General features: G+C 38.7%; 2 protein-coding genes across 4 annotated transcripts; one reads left to right on the top strand and one right to left on the bottom strand.

Moving 5' to 3' along the window:
• Window positions 1–371: 371 nt before the first annotated feature.
• Window positions 372–10,694, bottom strand: si:ch211-225b11.1 (uncharacterized protein LOC561694 homolog). 2 transcript variants are annotated; one of them, XM_055162054.1, is made up of 14 exons: window positions 10,234–10,694; window positions 9,688–9,822; window positions 8,601–8,695; window positions 6,423–6,633; window positions 6,180–6,312; window positions 5,872–6,006; window positions 5,414–5,517; window positions 4,920–5,044; window positions 4,357–4,469; window positions 4,083–4,223; window positions 1,837–1,936; window positions 1,661–1,761; window positions 1,412–1,579; window positions 372–1,050 (listed from the first exon to the last, which is right to left on the bottom strand). In XM_055162054.1, the coding sequence occupies exons 1-14, from the start codon at window positions 10,332–10,334 to the stop codon at window positions 979–981; spliced, it is 1,734 nt and encodes a 577-aa protein (XP_055018029.1). In that variant the 5' UTR covers window positions 10,335–10,694; the 3' UTR covers window positions 372–978. The 2 variants fall into 2 exon arrangements, with proteins under 2 accessions (XP_055018029.1, XP_020791127.1); XM_020935468.2 differs by lacking the exon at window positions 8,601–8,695 and having other exon boundaries at window positions 374–1,050.
• Window positions 10,695–12,087: 1,393 nt separating this feature from the next.
• On the top strand, window positions 12,088–23,403 carry limk2 (LIM domain kinase 2). Of its 2 annotated transcripts, none has more exons than XM_055162065.1 (16): window positions 12,088–12,420; window positions 12,490–12,586; window positions 16,686–16,821; window positions 18,620–18,729; window positions 19,330–19,515; window positions 19,954–20,059; window positions 20,476–20,621; window positions 20,699–20,885; window positions 20,959–21,045; window positions 21,194–21,325; window positions 21,718–21,774; window positions 21,851–21,916; window positions 21,988–22,162; window positions 22,254–22,309; window positions 22,449–22,606; window positions 22,859–23,403. In XM_055162065.1, exons 1-16 carry the CDS (start codon window positions 12,405–12,407, stop codon window positions 23,067–23,069), a joined length of 1,926 nt encoding a protein of 641 aa, XP_055018040.1. In that variant the 5' UTR covers window positions 12,088–12,404; the 3' UTR covers window positions 23,070–23,403. The 2 variants fall into 2 exon arrangements, with proteins under 2 accessions (XP_055018040.1, XP_055018039.1); XM_055162064.1 differs by having other exon boundaries at window positions 12,089–12,420; window positions 20,407–20,621.
• The last annotated feature ends 6 nt before the right edge of the window (window positions 23,404–23,409 follow it).

Raw genomic sequence — 23,409 nt, 5'->3', positions numbered from 1 at the left:
AATGTGAAGTTTACAGCTTTCCAATAATTCAATAAAGTTTCACATTGGGAGCTTGATAGGGTTGACAAAATGGAAACAAAAAATAATTTTAAGGGGTTAAATTAACCTTGATATGACATCGTGTAAACCAGTGTAAACAGTATTTTATAACGATAGATCCAATATTCCTACATATGTACCTCAAATCATATCTAACAGAGGAAAAAAAAACTAATGACCTTCATTAAATACAAAGAATATGTCCAAACTATTTATATATATATATATATATATATATATATATATATATATATATATATATATATATATATATATATATATATATATATATATATATATATATATATATACACACGCACACACATATATATATGTGTGTGTGTACATACACACATATTAGGTCAAGACTAGTGTGAGGTAAGGTTTAAACATTTACTGTTTGCAGTGTGGGAACAAACGGGACAAAAGTGAATAATCCACAGGACAGCAAAAAATATTCCACATAGTTTTGCTCTACTAGCTCTGCTTATTCCACTTACAGTATTTCCTATTTCAATTTTTCAAAAAACTGGAAAAAAACTAAGTTGATGTCAATTTTGGTTTAGATAGCAGTATCAAAGGCACCATAGTGAACAAATTCAACCAGGCTAAACACTGTGGCCATAGCCCACTAACACGGTTTAAAATGTGTATCAGACATCAGAGAACTGTTACAGTTTACACAAAAACATTCAAATACATAAAATATAAAAATACATGGGTATATATTTTAACTCAATAAGTCATTTAGTAAATGTAAAAGACAATTTCTCTACCAGTCTAAATGTTTTGTTTTTTTTTTGAAATAAGTAGGAATGTAGTCACAAATTATACGACATCAAGGAGAATAAACGCTTACATGTTATATCATACACTGTAGAACTAAACAGATTTTCTTCAGTGGTTGAAGTTTTGTAGAAATTAATTCAGCATAGCCACCTATTGGGTTTGGTTACCTAGAGGGTTGTCCACATCCAGATCTACTGTAGGTTTTATAGCTGCTTTGAATCGCTATTGGGAGAGAAAACGAAATAGATAATAAATAAGAACAAATAGCCACTTCTAATCATACAGATAAAATGGTGACCTACCTATATTTATGATATAATACGGTTAAACCTGTTCAGTGGTTTTATATGTACACTGTGTGTATTCTTACCATTGGCTTTTTTTTTACATTTTACTTAAGCTATTAATATGGTATTAATATCAATCTCAACGTAAGGCACAATGTCTATCTCCTTCTTTCGTACATTTATTTTTTCTTTTGAATGTGAAATATCCCCAAAATGCTCACTTTAACAGGAAGATAAAACCCAAGTCAAGCATTTCAAAACATTTTGCCATCTAAGAAATTTATTATGGTACTTACTTCATACAGGGATCCCTTGTTGATGTACATCTCATGAATAGCCCCCAGTGGTATCCATATGATAGACACCAGAGAGATTGCCCAGCCCACACCGTCAGCCCAGTTTGGATATTTGTATTTTCCATAACGCACTGGAGTGTAATGGATAATACTGGACACCAAAATACACTGAGGAAGGACAAACATATGGTATAATACATCCAGTAATAAATCACATTAATATCTCTGGTATTCTGTCAGTTATCTTACCAGGACCAAAACAGGACAGAAAACAAGCCAACACAGACGGAAGTAGATGTTTGGAGGCCTCCCAAGCATTCTTCTGACCATGAGAGAGATACGCGGGACTCCTAATATTATGCCAAAGATAAAACATATATATATTGTATTTAATTAATCTGTTAAACTTGAATTAAATGTTTTACCAAAAATCCAGCAGACAGCCACAACTTCAAAAAATGCCAGAAACACGAGTGAAACCACAGCAGTGTAGTGGTCCATTAGCTGAAATACATATATACCTCCCTGCAAAAGAGAAAATTACAAAAAATACTTACAGGAGATATGAAATATATGAAGCAAAATATGGAATTATTTAGTGAAGAAAAAGTGAAATAACTATAAAATATAAAAATATTTTTCAACAAAGCAAAGGGTGGTTATATATATATATATATATATATATATATATATATATATATATATATATATATATATATATATTTTTTATAATTTAGGTTAGTTAGGTTATTCAGGTTAGAGCCCTATGCTTCATTACAATTCAGATCTATGGAGAGTTGCCCCTACTCACAGAAGGAATTAATGTATTTTTGAGCAATAGAAACCCCATGGAACATTCCAGGCAAAGCAATAACATTTCCCTGGAGACAAGTGGGTATCGACTCTTCACCAGAAAAATTGCACTCTACACCTTTAAAGCAGTTAATATGGATACAAGAGGATTTTGCACTGATATCCATCCATCCATCCATCCATTTTTTTCTGCTTATCCGGGGCCGGGTCGCGGGGGCAGCAGTCTAAGCAGGGACTCCCAGACTTCTTTCACCCCAGACACGTCCTCCAGCTTCTCCAGGGGGACCTCGAGGCGTTCCCAGGCCAGCCGAGAGACATAGTCCCTCCAGCGTGTCCTTGGTCTTCCCTGGGGGCTCCTCCCAGTGGGACATGCCCGGAACACCTCCCAAGGGAGGCGTCCAGGAGGTATTCGGAACAGATGCCCGAGCCACCTCAACTGGCTTCTCTCAATGTGGAGGAGCAGCGGCTCTACTCCAAGCTCTTCCCGTGTGATTGAGCTCCTCACCCTATCTAAGGGAGCGCCCAGCCAGAGCTTATGACCATAGGTGAGAGTAGGAATGAAGATTGACCAGTAAATCGAGAGCTTTGCTTTTCGACTCAGCTCCCTCTTCACCACAACGGTCCGATACAGCGACCACATTACTGCAGACGCTGCACCGATCCGCCTGTCAATCTCTCTGTCCTCCCCTCACTTGTGAACAAGACCCCGAGATACTTGAACTCCTCCACTTGAGGCAGGGACTCTCCACCCACCCGGAGAGGGCAAGCCACCTTTTTCCGGTCGAGAACCATGGCCTCAAACTTGGAAGAGCTGATTCACATCCCAGCCACTTCACACTCGGCTGCAAACCATTCCAGTGCACATTGCAGGTCCTGGCCTGATGAAGCCAACAGGACAACATTATCTGAGAACTGCAGAGATGAGATCCTGTGGAACACCGCATGGGTTCAGATCAGGGAGGCCGTTCCTCCCAATCACCCCTCTTCAACTGTCACTGTCATTCCCCACATGGGCATTGAAGTCCCTCAGTAAAACAACGGAGTCCCCCGGTTGGACTGTCTGGTACCCCTCCCAGGGACTCCAAGAGGGCCAGGTACTCTGCACTGCTGTTCAGCCTGTAGGCCAACACCATAGTGAGAGACCTGTCCCCGACCTGTAGGCGCAGGGACGCAACCCTCCAATTCACCGGGTGAACTCCAACACATGGCGGCTGAGTTGTGGGGCAATGAGCAGGCCTACACCAGCCCGCTGCTACCGCCCGCGGTCAACACCAAAGAAATGGAGAGTCCAGCCCCTCTCCAGGAGTTGGGTTCCAGAGCCCAAACAGTGTGTGGAGGTGAGGCCGACTATATCTAGTCGGTAACGCTCAACCTCCCGCACAAGCTCAGGCTACTCCCCCCCCAGCGAGGTGACATTCCATGTCCCCAGAGCTAGTCTCCATGTCCGGAGATTCAGTCACCGAGGCCCCTGCCGTCGACTGCTGCCCAGATCTCTCTGCACCGGCCCCATATGGATCCTCCCGCGGGTGGTGAGCCCACGTGAGGACGGCCCCACGTTGCTCCTTTGGGCTGAGCCCAGTTGGGCCCCATGCGGGAAGGCCCAGTACCCACCCCAGGCCTGGCTCCAGGGTGGGGCCCCGGTAACACCGATCCGGGCGACGTCGCTGACCTCTGATTATAACTCATCATATGAGGTTTCTGAACCGCTCTTCGTCTGACCCATCCCCCAGGACCTGTTTGCCTTGGGTGACCCTACCAGGGGCATGGAGCCCCCGACAACATAGCTCCCGGGATTGTTCAGGCACTCAAACCCCTCCACCACGATAAGGTGGCAGTTCATATTACTAATATACCTGACCTTAGTAATATGAGGGAGCCCCAGCAAAAAGCAGAGCAGACACACAGCTAAAGCCAAAAGCTCTTCTTGCTTCACAAACTGGAGGATTTTGGTGCCAAATTCGTCCTTCAAGAAGGTTATGGCAACTTCAACGGTGGCAAACTAGGAATAAATACCAGAAAAAATTTTGAAAAAGACATTAGAGAATATGAAGCGATGTTCATAAACAGCACATACATTACATTATGGAACAAATCAACTTAATTTACTAATGTTTTTCAGAAAGAAAATGTACCTGACTGTCAAGACCCAGACACAGAAGCATAAAGAAGAAGAGAGGTGCCCAGAGCTGAAACACTGGCATGGTGGAAATGACTTCAGGATAAACCACAAAAACTAATCCAGGGCCTATATATTAAAAATGTTAACATTACACAGTTGATCATATCATTGTAAAAGATTTTTTTTTTCAAATGACAACGGCCGCATGAGTCAGTCAGATCCCATTTCATGTATAACAAAGGCTGGTTACGGGCTAAAGTCATTAAATAATGAATGAGTCTGGGTAAAGGTCTATTTACAAGTTTGCCAACAGCTTACGTGCTGATAGGACCCAACTTGCTTACAGTACAGTTCAATGAAAAAGGCTCTTGAGCATTAGTCATATCTATTCATGTTATGGTCCAAGCATGTAGTTTCTGTTATTGACCTTTTGTGAAAACCTGGTGGATTATTAAATCTGCCAAAGTATAAAATCTCACTAAAAAGGAAAACTACCAGTCAATATTCCACTGGTAATGTCACAATAATGTACACAACCTTACACAACCTTGAGTATTTTTCCACATCTGAACTCACCGTCTGTGGCAATGTTGTCCACTGGGAGGTTATGGATGTGTGCCATGTAGCCAATAGCAGAAAAGATCACAAAGCCTGCTAGGATACTTGTGAAGGAGTTTGTCACTGACACAATCAAAGCATCCCTGAGGAAACAATTTTTGAAATAACTTTCATAAAGTTGTTGCATGTTTTGTCATGTAATTTGTCACTAATATAATATTATGGAGAGAAACTGATTTGACACAGCAATTTCTCTGACATCTGAACTCTGTACTCTTACTACAGCAATTCTAAATATTTTTATTTATGTTCCACTTTCTGTTTGGATTATTTTGTAAAACAAATATGCTTTAAGGCATATCAGAACTACTGACAAACAGTTGAACATGGGAACTTATTGGAAGCATTCAAAACAACATTGCAAAAATTATTAAGCACTTGTGTTAGTTTACAGCAGAACTGGAGTCACATCACAAGAACAAATGTTTGTCCAAAGGCATTATTAGTGTTACCTGAGAATGTTGTTGTTAAACTTGTTGTAACTAGACATTGAAATCATTGAACCGAATGCGATTCCAATAGAGTTAAACACTTGGGCAGCAGCATTTACCCAAACCTATGAAAGAGGAAAAAATATTGCAATGTCAATTTGGATTTTTAAATATGATGGTTTTAAATCAAAGATTTTAATTCACATATGCTACTGGATACTTGTAACAATTCAATGTCATTGTTATTTATTTTTACAATGAGTTAATCTGTTGCTTTATTTCTCATATAACTTAAATTGCATGGATTCAAATGGAAGGTTATAGTCCTGAGCTGCTATGACTATGCACACTGCTACTATGGGCTAACCAGAGACAGAGAGAGCATGCAAACACCACACTGAAATGCCTCCTCTGGTTTTAGAAATGAACCCTGGGCCATCGACTGCTAACCACTCAGCCATGGTGTCAATTAACCTCACCTTAATTTGAAACAGTTTACTCCACACTGGGGTCACAAAGAAAAGAATGCCATTGACTGCCCCTGGAAGCTGCACATTATTGATGAGCAAGGCAAACAGGATGAAATATGGGAAAATAGCTGTGAAATACACAACCTGAGAGACAAAATATATAAAAGAAATAACTATTACAAAATTATAGATATTGACTCAAGGCAGAAATGCTACCAAAAATAAGCAATATTTAAATTTTGGCGAAATATTAAGTCAATAATGTGTGAAGTCTTGATCTATATATAATAATTTATGTACAATGGCATCTATCTAACCTTGCCAGTGGATTTAACTCCTTTGAATATGCACATATAGACAACGACCCAGGCAGTAACTAGACAGCCAAACAGCTCCCAGCGAAGCCCACCAGAATCTTCTATGCCCTCTGTTTTTTCAAGAAGTTTATAACTAAAATGACAAACAGAATATGCAATTTTATTAACATAAATCAAATGCTATGTCTGTCTGTGGTCATAATGTTATGGTTGACCAGTGTCATGAAAACAAAATAGACTCACTCAAAAAACTGCTGACTGGCAGATTGCAGGTGGGTTGCATTGCCAGTGAAACCACTGGAGCAGTTTTGGACTACATTCCAAGTTTCATTGCATGATTCCCATGGTAAAGTTGATCCAAATGAGTTGAACAGGTAATATATTGCCCAACTCATGAGCACATTGTAGTAGGTGGAAAATACAAAGGAGATGACAACAGTGGCCAGACCAACACCTGCCAAAAACATAAGATGTGAGACACAAAAGAGGACAGAGGGCTCTGGAATGAAGACAGATACATCAGTGTCAGTCATGCAGGTTTGGAAGTTATTCACTTTTACACACAATAGAAGGCTACTACTCCTGTGCGAAAACACAAAAGATACAAACTATTCCTCCTCCTCCACCTCACTACAGGGGCCATTTCTCAGTAGACTCTGTACTCATGTACTCCCTGGTATTGATGTGTGGGCTCAGGCTCAGAAAAAGGACTTCACAGTAAGTACTCCAATAAGTGACACATTTAGGCCTATTAATCTTATGATGGTAATAATAATATTTAAACAAAAATTAATAGGCTAAGTACAAATTAAAACAACTAAATACGCGATGCTGACATATAGCCTAACCTGTCGATGAAAACATCCAGCTTTATGTTATTTAAGGTAGGCCTACTCATTCAGATTGAGACACTTAAGTTTCTGTTGTACTGAAAAGCCTGTCCCTCATATTTCACAGAATTGGTTAATTAACTGTAAGGAAATTAAAGTATTGAAGCAAAGTTTATTCTACACATCTGGTAAAAAAACAAACAAAACAACAAAGCCTACATAGCTTAATAGGCTATATGAAAAATGCGTCGCGTTGAGGAAAATAAACCATTAGATGATTAAGAATACTGATTTCCATGCGCGCAGTATCTATCAGCTTGACCGCACTCTGCTCGCTCCGTGCGCACGGGCGGCTGTGTGCGGAGGAGACAGCCGCGGGCGAGGGTGGCGGTGATGGGCGGTAGGTGCGCTTTGTGACGTGCACTGTGGTAAATATACTGAGCCGTGTACGGACAAGTCCCCTCCGATGCATCCCCGGTAAAACGGGCAGAGCAAGTTCATAATGGAACAGGATTTGTGTCTGCACAAGTAGTGGATTGAGAGCACAGATGGGCACATTATCTTCATAAATGATTTGGCCTTGTTGCACCTGTGCACAGTCCGAGTCAGGTTTCAGCCACAGGTGTGACTCTGGTCCAGTTTTGCAGGTGTCATTCTTCAGACCAGTGCAGCGATACGTTTGACAGCGTCTTAAATCATTAACATGGTTCATTAAAGCAGCACTGCGTAATATTCTTGGTGGCGGGCACATCGCTAGCCTGACTCCAGGGAGATGAGACAAAGGTTGTCTCACCGCGGAGACAAGCAGCAACCTGCCATCCACCAAGTTGAGTTACAAATCAGATCTGTAGAGAGGCAGGCCCACTCCCATTAAGGATACAGGTTTCTAAGGCATTTTATGGCAATAATAACACCCATAATAATAAAGCCTTCTATTAATTAATTAATTAATTTATTTATTTATTTATTTATTGTTTGAAGTATACAGTGGCTTTAATGATTTGCATTTATGTTACAGTGACCTCTCTCTCTCTCTCTCTCTCTTTAATTTTCTTTAACCCATTCTGGCCTTCAGTAGTGTATGAGTCTGCACTAGTAGATGAGCTGTTATGTTTTACACAATTGTTTGGTCTGGAGGGAACCCTACATAGCAACGGCATAGCATACAGTGCAACAAAGCAGAAATACTCCTTTGACTGTCACTTAAAGATGTTTTTGTAACATACACACAGATTATATATTTTCTTCTGCATAAAAGATATACTACAACCTTATGCACCCCTTTGAAAGTCATGTGCAGCCTCAGTCAGTTTAGTCTGGACCTGCCATGTTCTAGAATGACAATGATCCAAAGTAGTGAGGGTCAACATATATATATAAAAAAAATCACTCTAAAGCTCTATAAAACACTTCCAGGTGTTTTTTCATTTCTTTTACAGGGATAAAAACTGAAACTCAGTGTGCTTCTTCCAAGCTAATAACATTTAATTGAAACATGACAACATGCAGTTAATTAATGACAGATTAACAGTGATTTATATGGCTGCTGCTCTTTATGCAATAAATCAGTCAGAAAACAGAGGAAAACTACCTGCTTTTGGCCCTTGTTTAGCACAGAGCATAAACCAGGAAGAAATGAGCGAGAAATCAATGGGAGGTTGTTTTGACCGGGTAGATAGTCTCTGTCTTTAAAGAAATAAGAAGAACTTTGTAGAGAATAATTACATTAGGAAAGAAAGATAGCATTTGCACATCCCCAGAATTAATAGTTTTCATTTGATGGCTGGGGTCTTGATTCAATTTGTGAATGAGTACAGTCAGAAATCAAATGTTTGCTCTGCAACAAAAATATAAAAAATCAGCAGATAATTGTTAACTGGTAATTGTTAATGAGGATGCTTACTGTTACTCAACTAAATATATGAATGTGTGCTTTACAAGTCCCCGACCATCAGCATGTGCAAGAAGTTATTTTGAAATTGCTTAATACATTCATCAATACTACTATTTAATTTGTGAGTCGTGTTAAAGAAAAAAAAAAAAAAACAATCATCAAAGGAAAACATAATCATAATTTAGTGGAGCTTCAAGGGGCTAGCCTAGCATGGCACATGGCCTTTTCCATTGTAATCTAAACAAAGAAATTCAGTCTGCTTCTGCTTCTGCTGCAGGTTTGATTTGCTCAGATGCATATTTAGAGGTTTTTGCAACGCAGCAAATCCAGGTATTATTTTCAATTTTCAGTTTGTATTTTGCTTATAATTTTCTGTAATTCCTGGAATTAGTTACTCTCCACCTGTTTACATTACATGTAGATAAAATCATTGGGCATAATTCCTTTGGAATACAATGAAAAAGCTGTTAATTTTCAATTAACTGTATTTAGGAAATAAATTACATAAATTGTGAGTGAGAAAAGAGTGAGATTATAAATTGGTAACACATACCAAACTATCTAAAATGCTGATTATGGACTTGGAACACCAATTTTGAAATACAAGTATAAAGCCGTGTATATCCTGTACAGGACATTTGGTCAAAACTAGCTGCAAATCCTCATGCAACTTACAACAGTTTTTAACTAAATCTTTTTTTTAAAAAGAGGAATACTTTAATAGTCAAATATTATTCATAATCAATGTCTCACATAAAAGCACGCATACATATTAGTCACTTACCTTTTAATATAGGGCATATTTTGGCAAAAGCATGCACAGGTCCTAAACAGGTGTATTGCCCAATTGTGAATTCCATAAAGAGCAGAGGAATGCCACACAGGAATACCATTGTTATGTAAGGAATCATGAAGGCACCTGGAGCAATACAAAACAAATAAATAAAATTGAAATAATAACAGGACATGTAGAATAAGCACAACAGTTGACACTGTGATTAAAGAGGGGGTATTTCACTTCTATGGGGTATTAGCTGTTATAACATAACATTTAGATCACCGTGTTACCTTTTATTGTTTTAAATACTTGCCAAAAGTATAAATCTCACTTTCGTTTTTGAGTCTCTCTTATTGTTGTGTATTTTATAACGTTCCTCTTTAAGGAATAACCTTTAATATAGGTTGTTTTGATTTAATGGGTTTATTATATATGCCTATTAGCCAATAGCTTATGGACTAAAATAACAAAATAATATATGATGTAATATGGGCTATTTTCCTTTATGATTGACACTATGTTGCATTTAAAACGCCCCCCAAGACTTCTTACCTCCTCCACTGCTGTAGCACAAGTAAGGAAACCTCCAGACATTTCCAAGTCCCACCGCGTACCCGACCGAGGCCAGGATGAACTCCAGGCGCCGGCCCCATGTGGGTCTCTGTTCCTTGGTGTTGATCCGGAGCTCGTCCACATCTTTGCCATTCGTGGGTACCAGGGCATAATCCCTTTCACTAGAGCCCACTTCAGCATCCATTGTTAATTATCAGGCCTATATATATATATATACACAGTCGAGTAAAAGACAGATCAATGCAAATTCATTACATCATATATATCCCCTAACACTTCCTGAATTGTTTTCAGTTAGGCAGGCTCCTCTACAAAGACATATAGCGGGAGAAGGCTACGTAGCGCACGTGAGGAGCGCACACCTAAGGATGGGATTTGGTTTGATACCGGCTTCTGTCTCTAAAGTCCGCCCCATGAAATCCGCTGCTATTCTTTGCTGTCGCCGGCCCCGACCACTGAAGCACAGCCGTCTGTGGAGCGCAAGGTTGGGGCCCTTCAAAATAAAAGCTCACTATTAAACATCTGCTTTTTAGTACTCCGACCTCTCATTTGAAATATAGTTTACTCAATCCTCTTATCAGTTTTCTTCTATATTTAATTCGAATTATTAATTTGGTAGGCTATCTTCCTCCAGTGGTCCCCTATAGCATATCATCTATTTTTACACACCATACTCATGTTTTACAAGCTGGTCATATCTATAATTGTTCACTTAACTCCACATGATATGACTATTCATGGGTTTCAGCTTCCTGCTATATATGGTGCCATTTTGAGATAAATTGTTTAGATTTGAATTGTTTATTGCTATGGCAATGGTCCTAACCTAAAGGTTAAATCTGTATGTGATTTATATCTAAGCCTAGCCCTGTGTATACTGCTCAAAGAAATTAAAGGAACACTTTGAAAACACATCAGATCTCAGTGTGACAAAAAATTATACTGGATATGCCGTGCATATTTTTTGGCTGGTTTTCCTCTAATGCTGACTTTGGCTAGAGTGATTATCACTACTGGGAGTACAGAAGTTGCACAAATTGTCCAGTTTCTCCAGGATGGCACATCCACATGTGCTATAGTAAAGAGATTTAATGTGTCTAACAGCACAATCTCCAGAACATGGAGGAGACAGGCAGTTACTCTAGGAAAGCTGGACAGGAGAAGGAGAACCCATCAGCAGGACCCATATCTGTTCCTTTGCTCAACAATGAACAGGTTGTGCACTGCCCTTGCCCTACAGAATGATCTCCAGCACTGGTGTGTATGTCTCTGCCTAAACTAAGTCAGAAACAGACTTCATGAGGGTGACTTAAGGGCGTCCTACCTGAGTTTTGGTAACCCTACCATCCCTCTCCTACCTGAAAAGCTAGTGTCTTATAAGGAAGAATATAATAATGCTTTGGTTAATAAAGATGTTATGGAACAGTAATAATTATAAAATACTTAATTCAAGCAATTTAGATGTCACCTTCATTAAAACTGATAAAATGTATTCTGCCCCACTTTTCTAAAACAAATATATATATATATATATATATATATATATATATATATATATATATATATATATATATATATATATATATATATATATATATATATATATATATATATATATATATATATATATATATATGTTGCTTATTAGATTCTGAGATGAAGACAAGAGACTTGACCCACCTTGCCTGTGTAGTGTTGTGTGTGTGAGTGATGCTTAAATGATAAGTTAGTGACATCGCCTCCGTCTACTAAGCGCAATAATGTTTCTGTCAAGATTTTCACCTATATGTAACACTCTACGCAGCCACTAGATGGCGACACCATCGTGCGCACTGGCCCGGGCTCTCGGCTCCAGGTGCGGGCTGCAGCGGGAGTCCTTCCGCTCTCCGTTCAGACCAGCAGGAATGTGGAGACGGCATTACGTCAGTTGTCCTGCCAGCGGCAAGAAAGCAGCCTCGGCCAGGCGCAGATAGATTATTGTTTTCAGTGGAGACTTAACCAGGTTCGTGATTTCCTTCCCGTAGCCTGTCCGAAGTTTGTTTTGTCTTGAGCGACTCGAGACGAGATAGCGCCGTGCACAACACTGAAGCCTTGATTTAGTATGGAAAATCATCGTACGTCTAATTAACGACGAGTCTCTCGCAGAGTAGATGGAGGAAGCAGAAGGTAAAAAGCACTCTTGGTTGTAACTTAAACCTGTTTGTGTTTAGTTACGTTCGTGTCTGATTGATTTAGGTACTGATGGCTGTTACTGCGCTGGCTGTGGGGAGAAAATCCAGGACTCTTTTCACATGAAAGTACTTCAAGATACCTGGCACAACGCCTGCTTTCAGTAAGACTTCAACATTAAGATTTTTTAAACACGCCTGTATTTGGCTTCATCCGAGTAGGCTATATGTGAATAGCGTTTCCAAAGAAGAAAGCCCTGGAAGGAGTAGGAGTTGCTATGAAATTGTTACTATTGTTTGTTAGTCAACATGTTGCCCTTGACTGCACAATGTTCCCTATTTGTAACTCCCCCAGAAGCGTCTGTTTTAAACGTGCCTGAACATATTTGCTTTTGACTGTTCACAATTGTTTCATTGCTTTGTTGAAAAAAACAATAACAATGTACATTTCAGTGTAAAGTTTGACAGCCACCTCATAGAGTGCTCAGTGAAAATGGTCATTTTCTGAAGGACTTTGCCCCTGCCTTGCTTAATGATTGCATTAGACATGATGTGCATTATGTTTTTCAATCCAATAGGCAGAAATTTCTTGTGGTCCAGAGAGCCTGCTCTATATAAACTGTACAGACAGTGTCTAATGACCTAAAAAATAGTCAAAGGATCCCAGTGTAGAATAGTGCATTAATGCGCATTAGTAGATCATTTTGGTTACTATGATGATGTTTGGCTAATAGCATAAAAAATGCACTGTGTAACTTTTTCAGGTTAGGAGTCCACCACCTGCTAGAGATATTGTTCATTTAAAGATGTTTTCACTGCCAAAAATACCTCAAAAACATTAATTCTTAATGTGAGCGGTAGCCTCTCCACAGATCTCACCTAACTTGGCCTGGTGGTGTCACTCACTTTTCCATGGAGATACACAAGTTCCATACAATTCTGTTGAAAAAACAAATACAATGTACGTTTTAAAGACTGGCATTGGTCTTAATCCTTCTCCAGATTCTTTGGGCATGAGGTGGTCTACTACCTGCCACGATAAGTAGCAGAAAATGAATGAATAACTTCACTACACTGGGGCATGCAGAGCAGTCAGAGTTTTAAGAGTGAACTTGGTGTGCATTGACAGCCCATGCCAAACAGTGTCCTTACTTAACCTGTTAACACTACTACAATTACTTTAGTGGAAAAGTTCCTAACTCAGCAGCACTATTCCAAAATGAGTTCCTCCTGTGTGTACTCCCATGCATTTCTGACATGCAGCACTGTAGCAGCATCCACTTTAGACCTCACTGTAATGTAAAATATTACATAAATTTTATATGATTTTTTACAATGCTCCAAAGGAAACGAGGGGGGAAAAATTCAGTAGTAGTATCAATTGTAAAACAGAGATTTTTGAGACTAGGCTTAAAAAAGGCAATGTTGTCAGCAATGTGAATTGCTTTGCTTTTCTCTGTAGTAAAATTAATTATATTTCGCACAGTCAGTCTCACTAATGCTATGTCTGAAGAAGGAAACGACTAAACCAAAATAAATTGGGACCCCCCCTGTAGATCCTATTGTCCATTGTCCACATGTTGCCACTCTCGTGCCCTACTACTTGGGCTAGCATTCCTGTTTTGTGATGTTGTGCATGTTCCAGTAAACCTGGCAATGCTCTGGGGCCATAGGTAACACCAGAATCCATTACATTCCTAGACTGCAAATCAGAGGTGTGTGCCCGCTGTCCCAGACACTGGCTGCCTAATGCTCAACACCATAATATGGATTTTCTGTACTTTTGTAGAGACCTTGTAGACTTTCATTTTAAACATAGATTCAAAATTCCATTAAAAAAAATACAAGTTATTATATTGTACTGGTAAAGAGAATAATCACATGGGAAATTAATATGCTTATTCTGCTTAACAAATAGGAAAAGAAATTTTGTTCCTTTCATTTATGTTTACAATGTACAGGCCTATATGTTAATGTGTGTCCCTTGGTCTGAGCTCAATTGTTATTAATTGTCTAATGCAAAATATTCTTATATTATTGAACAAATCTTTGCTAATTGTGTTATATTTTGTACTGGTCCTGCCTATTTCTTTAACAATGACATAAGCTTTCATTACATATGGGATATATGGGCCCATGAAAGGTCAAATGCTTAAAGGCCATATTTTTTTTTTCACAACAACAGTGATTAAACAACTGCATGAATGTCAGCTTGAGGAAATGACGAATGTGTAGTCTTGGCATTGTATTGTCTATTGTGTTAGATTAAGTACACCACCACTTAATGTACGTGTCAATTTTAATGAGGAGGAAGTAAAGTGTTTTTGAAACCCCTATTAAATCACATTGATATTGAATGCCCATTGTCTGTTAATGGACAGTAATTGTACTTTATCAGTAGGTTTCTGTTGATAAGTAGGGTGGTTGGTGGACATTGTTTAGTTTTCTCCACCTGGATACCGGCAGGTATTACTGTACATGCCTGATGAGATTCTGCATTTTGTGCTCCTTGTCTAGATAATGTTTTATCAGAAGAGATGACAGTTGTTTGGTATCCACTGTGCAATATTGATACAGAGATAAGGATTGTATGCCTTGACCAGTAATACTGTGACTAACAAGTAAGATTTGCCCTTGTGCTTGAAATCGTCCAAGCAGATTGCACTTATCATTGCCTGAGTTTAGTTATTAGAGCCACAGATTTCATGGAATATTAACATTGCTTTGCTCTTTACTGACTTTAAATTTGTATATTTCATTTGAACTATTTGTATAGTTCCTCCACATGATAATTACAGACCTATATCTATGTGACACACCAGACTGGAGCCAATATTACTCTCACCTCGTGCTCATTCTCAATATGTGATGCCTTTTATCTGCAATGAACAGTTTGTTATGTTTCCTCACCGTATTTGTCATACTAATGTAATCAGAGATGTCTGGATGCTGAAAACCAACTGCAGCGCCCACAAGACTGTATATCTTTACAATAGGTACACAGTGTTTCCTTAACAGACTACTAAACTATACTGTATTATATATCCACAAAGAGAACCCTTTGCCTCAGTGTAATCTTAGCTTTACCTGCAGGGCATAAAGCAACTACCTGAATATTACATGCTATACTTGACTCTACTAACCTAACCTTTGAGACGCTTAATCATTTTGATTGACTTACTGTTGTCTAACCTGCCGTCAGCCATTTGCATTACCAGTGCAGCTTGTTCAAAGAACGCCCATAGCCGGCAGGTCACTCCCAGTATCAAGTCACTCCTGTCGTGTGCGTGTTTAACATTTTGTCTCACAGTGGTGCCAAAACAACATCAGAATGTATAGTGTAGAAAGCTTTACTTTACTTCTTTGCTGTAGATGACTTATTTTAATTGGTACAATCCTGGAAATGCATTTTTCATTGTATTTACCTGGTTTTATAACGCAACTGCAAATTTAAAAATAATTAGTAATTGGCTAAAATTTCTTTTGAGGGTCATCTCCTCTCTTTATTGTGCACCCGAGCCAGGAGTAACACATCAAACAAACAATAAACAAAACAGCTGTATTTCTTGAGGTGGCCAATATATTGAAACATTGATAATATTGTGAATTTTGTCTGGGAGATATGCTAAATTTTAATAGTGGCTATGTCGTTTTTAATTAAAAAAAAATCACTGCAAAACAGCTTATTGAAAATGAAAATGTAACAAACATGTTGTAATTCTTCAGTGTTGGTCATAAAGTGTTACCTTTGTCTTCAATTTACAGTTGTTTCACATTTGTCTGTTGCTTATTTTTAATTTTAATTGTGTTTAAAACTAAAGACACAGCACATTGCCAAGATATTAGTTTTGTCAATTTTGCCAAACACACGTTTCTGTGTGTTTCTAATGTTACATATATGTACTCCTTCCACTCATATTTACTGTCCTTTTTCACCTTGTGGCAAAGAAAAGCACAAGTTGAATACTTGTGGAGAATTTGCCCTGAAGGAAAGTCATATCCTAAGTTTTATCACGACTTGATGTTCACTTTGAGAATAATGGTTTCATCTTATACTTACTACCTTTTGCTGTAATAATTTCTTTCTGACTTTCATCTTGAAAGACAATGCTTCTATAATTGTACTTTTTCAGTTTGTACCTCATATTACATGTTTATTTATTTATATATAGATATTTTAAACCATTTGTTCTCAGATTCGTATTATTCAGTATATTTGTGGTATTTATAGCTGACACCCCACCCTCATTTTAACTTTTGCAGATGCTCTGTGTGCTGTGACCACCTGACAAACTGGTACTATGAGAAAGATGGGAAGCTGTACTGTAGGAAGCATTACTGGGAGAAATTTGGAGAGCTGTGTCATGGCTGCTCACTGCTTATGACTGGTCCTGCCATGGTGAGTAGTACTACATATTACACATATTAATTCAGTTTTTAGTAGTTATTTACCGGTATGCCATGTCACCACATCACAATTACTGAATAGATTAAAAGAACAAAAAGGATCAAACACATCTAAGGTATCACTGCAGTAGAGATGGTCCAATTTTTTTTCAATATTTATTGTTTGTCTTGCTTCTGTGGCTGATACTTGGCTGTATTGTGTCAATATTATATTTTTTAAATTCATGGCAAGTCTCACAAATTGAAACAAAGTTATAGTTAAATTCACAAATTAACTTTACCTATTTATAAAAGTTACACAAAATGTATTTTTTAATATAATTTGTATAGCAATCATATACACATACTGTTACTCCTTTAGCTTAACTGCTTTTATCCATTAGCAACAGGAAAAATGGTATAATAACATCTTGACATATTGGAAAAATCTTACCTATACATACCCATCCATACATTGTTGTGAATCAGTTACAAACATTGCTTCAGTGATTCCACACAAGATAAATAATGATGCTGTTTGCACTATTGTGCTATATGAACAGATGCCAAACTGTCAGTAAGCCTGAAATTTATTACATCCAGTCCACATTGTGACATGCAGTTACACGTTTAGGTTTGATGACGACAGCACTCCTGGTCACACAGCCCAAGATCGTTTGTCTGAACTTGTTCGACAGGGAGCCAAAGAACATTTTTAGTTGTTTTTGCCACTGAGCAACAGATATAATCGAGTCTCCTATTTAGTATTGGCATCTTGCTCCATGGAGCAGTTGCCAAGTGTTTTTTGGCACAGCTTAATTAGAACTGCAGTCTTGTGGTGAAAGAGGATAATGTGGTGTATCAGCAGAGGGGAGACATTCAAGTCCAGACATTGTCTTTGCCCATTTTTAGTCTGTTATCTGTAAATTCATTGGAGAACAGTAACCTGAAAGACTGCTGGGATTGGAAGTGCTATTTCTGGGGCTCCTGACGAATGTTGTTTTGATCTGGTTTCATGAACTAGACTTCCTGCCCTTCTCCAGGAAAAGTACTATCCTAGCCCTTGTGTATATGTCAGCAGTACTATCAAGCCCGAGGCTTTACAGATGTGATGTCACAGACTCAACTCTGAAGTGTCACTGTGACTTGGCTGGCATTAGCTTTTTTGTGTAAATCACTGAGTCGTTTGGCACAAAGTAACACAACATGGGGAATGACATCACAACCACTGTGTCTTCATTCATTTATCTCTCGTCTTCTAGTCTTCTAGTCTTCGTCTGTTCACCCATTATGTCCTTACCATGAAGATCCTAATGTGTTGTCACAATATGAACATTTCAGGTGTGATGTTGATACTAAGGAAAAGTCTTGATACACATTTTTATTGTACCAAGATGAAAACACTTTTTTTAGACAGCTTGTAGGTTTTTTTGTAAAAGGCACTTGTACACTTCAAAGACCTTTCCAATTGGCCTAGTTGTCACATAAACGCACTTCAGCATTCAGTAAAGTATGTTGATTGAATTTGAATGGAAAGTTGTTGTTTGGGTGTGTGATAGAAGTTGAGCGTGTTCAGAACAGTGTGAACCTCCGGGAAAGGCTGGGACTTGCGGCGAGGACTGATGAGGTCATGCAGATTCCAGACACAGTGAGAGAAATGCAGGTGTTAGTGTTGGTATTGGGGCTGTGTCACTTAGAGGAGGGACCACAGTCTCACGCAGTGTTACTCTACCCTCATTTGAGCAGTGTGTCAGAACAGGACCACCACTTTCTACACTCCCTGAGCTCCATGCGGGTCATTTGTTTTTCAGGTAGCGGGAGAACACAAATATCACCCCGAGTGCTTCGTATGCCTCAGCTGCAAAGTGATCATTGAAGACAGGGACACCTATGCGTTAGTGGAGAGATCCAAACTCTACTGGTAAGTCAGGAATTCACCTCTGTTTAAGCGGTTGTGTTGAGTATCTATTGAACCTGCAAAGTAGGTTTGCGCAATATAATAAAGCAGGAAATCATGGCTAAATCCAGCATTTTTACTAGTTGTTTGGTTAGTTGCAATTCTTTCTTTACTACTGGCTTCAACTGCATAATAATTATTCTATGCCAGTTGTAAAGCATTTTTTACAGTATAGTTACAATTGCAATAAAAGTGATATCTCTAAAGCTGAACCATGTTTTGAAATGCATGGAACTCTTGATTTTGAGCCCCTATCCCAGGCTCAAATGCCAATGTTTCTGGATGGGTTTAAAATGTGCATGTACTTTTCTATACAAATTGTGAATCTAATCGCATTTACAGTAGTTGTCAGGAAAATATTTTTTTGTTTTTGTTTGTTTTAAACTTGTGCAGCACTAATTTACATATATATGTATTTATCCTGAATAAAAAAGTTTGCATGTGCATCTGTGTATACTTGTTGAATGCAGTTACACCATCATGTTTTCATTTTGTTAATAATTGCAAAGATAAATATATTTTGCTCCCTCTTCATGCCATAACACGCTGTGGTGCTTCTTACAGTGGAAAGTGTTACAAAGAGGTTATCCTAACTCCAATGTTGGAAAAGCGTTCACATGACTGCATCCTAGATGCACTGCCCCACACAGTGACTCTTATCTCCATGCCTTCTGCCGCCAATGGGAAAAGGGGTTTCTCTGTATCTGTGCAGCGTGACGTGAGTGGAGCCGCTAGTGTTCAAGTCAAAGAGTAAGTGGCACCTGCCCAGGGTGACATCAATGTATGTGAGAATTATATGTGCAAGTCTTTACATAAGGCTGATTACAAGCTACTCTAATAGCATACTTTTTGTACATTAGTGATATTACAATTTTTTCCATAATAATACACTAAGACAGTAAGGACACAGAATACAAAAAGTACATCCAGTATGATATGGAATATTTAAGATTTTTCACATGAAACTCATTGAACTAAATTATTTTTGATCAGTCTGACACTGCATTGTTTATATATTTATAGTTTTAGTATATTTTGTTATTATTAGCTAAAAAACAAACACAACCTAGGATTAGAATTAGAAATGAGACTTTATTTAGAGAAAAAACACATTTTTATTAAATAATGTGCAGTCTTATACAAATGTGCGTATGCAATCAACATCCTCCCATTTGTGTCTTTAACCAGGGTTCGGGGTATGCTTATTAGCCCAGAGGTGAGGAATGCCATCCATGTTGGAGACAGGATCCTTGAAATCAATGGACTCCCAGTGGGAACCCTTATGGAGGAGGAGGTATTGGAATATTAACAGTTAATTAATTGTGGGTGACTTTCATTCAGTGCAGTATTTAAAAATAAACGCACATGTAATTTTTTACATTCCTCTCATTGTGCTATCTTCATTTAGGTTTGGTTGGTATGTAGTACAGTTTGGTGCCACCTACATGTTTATTCTCACAACCACACCCTTACCTAATTACCTCTCACCATCAATCTACAGCAATAAATGGAAATATTTGAAGCATTCATGTCTGAATTGAATGAAAACTGTTCTTTTTAAAAAATATAACTCATTGTTGTAGGGGTGTTGAAGTTGCATAACTCTTGGCTAGAGTCTCAGTTTCTTATCGTTTGGCCCAGGTGGATGACCTCATACACTGCACCAGTCACACACTGCAGTTGCTGATTGAGTATGATCCTGTTCGACAGCGCTTGGACCGCCTCAGACTCGGCTCCCCACAAAGTCGCCTGGGGGTCCCGGCCACATCCCGAATGCGCCTGTCCTCTCCTTCAGGGGCGGTCCTGGAGAGAACTGATGTAATGGATGATGGGACACTGAAGAGGAGATCTTTGAGGTACTATTCAAAAACAAATATAGTATATTAGCATTATATTTGACTTAATGTGCATGAGCTCTTGTCCTTATCCACAGACGGAGCAACAGCACATGCAAATCTCCAGGACCAAACTCGCCTAAAGACTTGTCTTTTATTTCACGTGACATTGGCCGCTCTGAGTCCTTAAGATCTCCCAGTAGCTGCTCTCATCGCATCTTTAGACCATGTGACCTCATTCATGGTGAAGTCTTAGGAAAAGGCTTTTTTGGACAAGCCATCAAGGTTAGACATTAGTTAAATATATAGCCCCAGCATCTCTTGTATATACCAACACTAATATTATTTGTCTTGTCAGGTAACACATAAAGCAACTGGAGAAGTGATGGTGATGAAGGAGTTACTCCGGTGTGATGAGGAAACACAGAAAACATTCCTTAAAGAGGTGAGCTGAAAACAGACAGCAGAAAGCAGGGATTCATTGCATTCACAATTGGAAACTTAAGGCCTCATCTATTTTTGGATCCCATTAAAATACTTGGTCTTTCTGAAATGAAAGTCTGTAATCTTTTTATAATTTCCTGATTTTGTAGGTCAAAGTAATGCGGAGTCTGGATCACCCACATGTTTTAAGATTTATTGGTGTCCTGTATAAAGATAAAAGGCTGAATTTAATAACAGAGTTTATCGAAGGAGGAACTCTGAAGGATTTCATCAGAGATACGGTGAGTTTGGTTGCTTCTCTGCATCATTGGTCACAGTGGGACAAATGTTAGTGGACAGTGGTCAGTTTAAGCTGTCACGAAGCAGGGGGCCTGACCTGAAATAAACCTAAAGACACATGGCTGGATTTTACAATGAGTCTGTGTCAGCTGGTCACAGGCATAAAGTGGAAAGAGAAAAGCTTTGTAAAGTGTTTCCAGGTGAAACCTTAAGAGTTGCACGCTCTTTTTTTTTCCACAGCCTGCTTCAACACTCAAAGACCATATGTGCAGCATTTCTTATTCAAATTATTTTAGGGAACATTTTGAGAGATTATGATTTTAATCAACTTCCAAGATTTGTAGTGATAAAAATTAAATGTCCATTTAATTGAAAAACAATTTTGTTCCATCAGGATCCATTTCCATGGGAGCAAAGAGTTAGCTTTGCAAAGAGCATTGCATCTGGAATGGTGAGTTGAAAACTCACCTGTAAAACAGATCATTTGTTTAATTTGTACTTATTACATGGTCCATTATTTATTTCAGGCTTACTTGCATTCTATGAATATCATACATAGAGACCTCAACTCTCACAACTGCCTAGTCAAACTGGTAGGAGACACATTCTAGTATTTTGACTTACTTGTATTTATGCAGATTAATTAACTTTATCTTTTTTCCAGGATAACACAGTGGTAGTTGCTGACTTTGGACTCTCTCGTCTTGTTGTGGAGGAAAAGGTCAAACCTCCACCTGAGAAATCATCCAACAAGAAAAGAGTGTTTCGACGCATTGACAGAAAGAAGAGATACACAGTGGTGGGAAACCCTTATTGGATGGCTCCAGAGATGCTCAATGGTGGGCTCCTTAACAGACTTGTTGCATACTTGTGTGAAAAGTTACCCTACAAGTGTAAAAAAAAATGTATTGACACTTTCGTGTGTTTTAGGTAAACGCTATGATGAAAAGGTGGACATTTTCTCTTATGGAATTGTTCTTTCTGAGGTTAGCTGTTTTGTAGTTATTGTTTCTTATTTGACCTCTCCACAATTCAAATCTCAATGAAAAGTTAAAACCAGAGACCAGAGATTAATTTAACATTGTCCTGCCAAATAGTGAACATCTTTTGTTTGTTTTTTCACAGATTATTGGCAGAGTCTATGCAGACCCTGAGTGTCTCCCCAGGACTATGGACTTTGGCCTCAATGTTGTAAAGTTTGCTGAAAAGTTTCTTCCTGATGACTGTCCTCCATCTTTCTTTCCACTGGCTGTGGCCTGCTGTGACCTCACCCCAGACAGCAGGTGAGCATATGCATGCTCAGTTACTGTTCCTACTTAATGTTACTATGTGTAATAATAGGGAGTCCCCTCTGTTTTTTATGCAGCTGCAACAAATCAGTGGTCCAGGATATTAAAGTTGTATATTGTCAAAGGCCATGCTAATTTTTTTACTTTTGTGACTGTGATATTTTCAATAGTGTTACATTCTTATGAAGCATTCTTGTTTTCTTATCATTCTTGTCAGTTTACTTATCTCTCTCTGTTATTCCCTAGACCACCTTTTCAGAAGTTGGAGGACTGGTTTGAAGCTCTCTCTCTAAACCTGGAGCTTGGGATCCCCCTGCCTGCTGAACTCGAAGAACTGCAGCATAGTCTCAGTCCACTGCTTTGTCCTGAAGACAGCTCTTCAAGTACAAGTCTGCCCATAACACCCACAACAGCATGTCCTGACTCCACAGATTCTATGGCAGACAGCTGCACTTAGTGACACTCTTCTTGTGTAGCCTCTGACCTTCTGAACCTTTGCTCTATCGTGTGCTGGAGAAAAGACTTGAGCCATTAAAAAAAAAAACTGGATAACCCTGAAAATGCTGGACCAATGTACTCTGACAGTGCCTCTGTACTGCAGTGGAAACTAGAGGTGACTGTATGGGCAGCACACATTTCTAGTAGTGTTAGATTTGGTTTGTTTTACCTCGGATTCATGTATTGATGTTTACAGATTATTAACCACTTGTTGTGCTCCTTGCTCTATTCAAAGATGTGTCTTAGTTGTATGAGGCCTTTGTTGAGGTTTGATAAGTCCCCATGTGACTGTAGTTTCT

Source organism: Boleophthalmus pectinirostris, unplaced genomic scaffold (genome assembly GCF_026225935.1).
Source record: "Boleophthalmus pectinirostris isolate CB_2022bp ecotype Guang Dong unplaced genomic scaffold, ASM2622593v1 HiC_scaffold_4, whole genome shotgun sequence".
Lineage (NCBI taxonomy): Eukaryota > Metazoa > Chordata > Actinopteri > Gobiiformes > Gobiidae > Boleophthalmus > Boleophthalmus pectinirostris.
The sequence above is the reverse complement of the archived record's forward strand: the minus strand, read 5'-3'. Positions and strand labels throughout refer to the sequence as shown.

What these genes read in the sequence shown, in the direction of transcription:
- limk2 (XM_055162064.1), top strand. An exon ending in TGGCACAACGCCTGCTTTCA is followed by an intron (nt 12,587 to 16,685) that starts GTAAGACTTCAA and finishes TAACTTTTGCAG; the next exon opens with ATGCTCTGTGTGCTGTGACC. An exon ending in TTATGACTGGTCCTGCCATG is followed by an intron (nt 16,822 to 18,619) that starts GTGAGTAGTACT and finishes TTTGTTTTTCAG; the next exon opens with GTAGCGGGAGAACACAAATA.
- si:ch211-225b11.1 (XM_020935468.2), bottom strand. Translation starts at nt 10,438, where the DNA reads ATGGATGCTGAAGTGGGCTCTAGTGAAAGGGATTATGCCCTGGTACCC. An exon ending in TTTAACAACAACATTCTCAG is followed by an intron (nt 5,045 to 5,413) that starts GTAACACTAATA and finishes TTGTTTCCTCAG; the next exon opens with GGATGCTTTGATTGTGTCAG. An exon ending in TCTGTCCTGTTTTGGTCCTG is followed by an intron (nt 1,580 to 1,660) that starts GTAAGATAACTG and finishes GTCCTTCCTCAG; the next exon opens with TGTATTTTGGTGTCCAGTAT.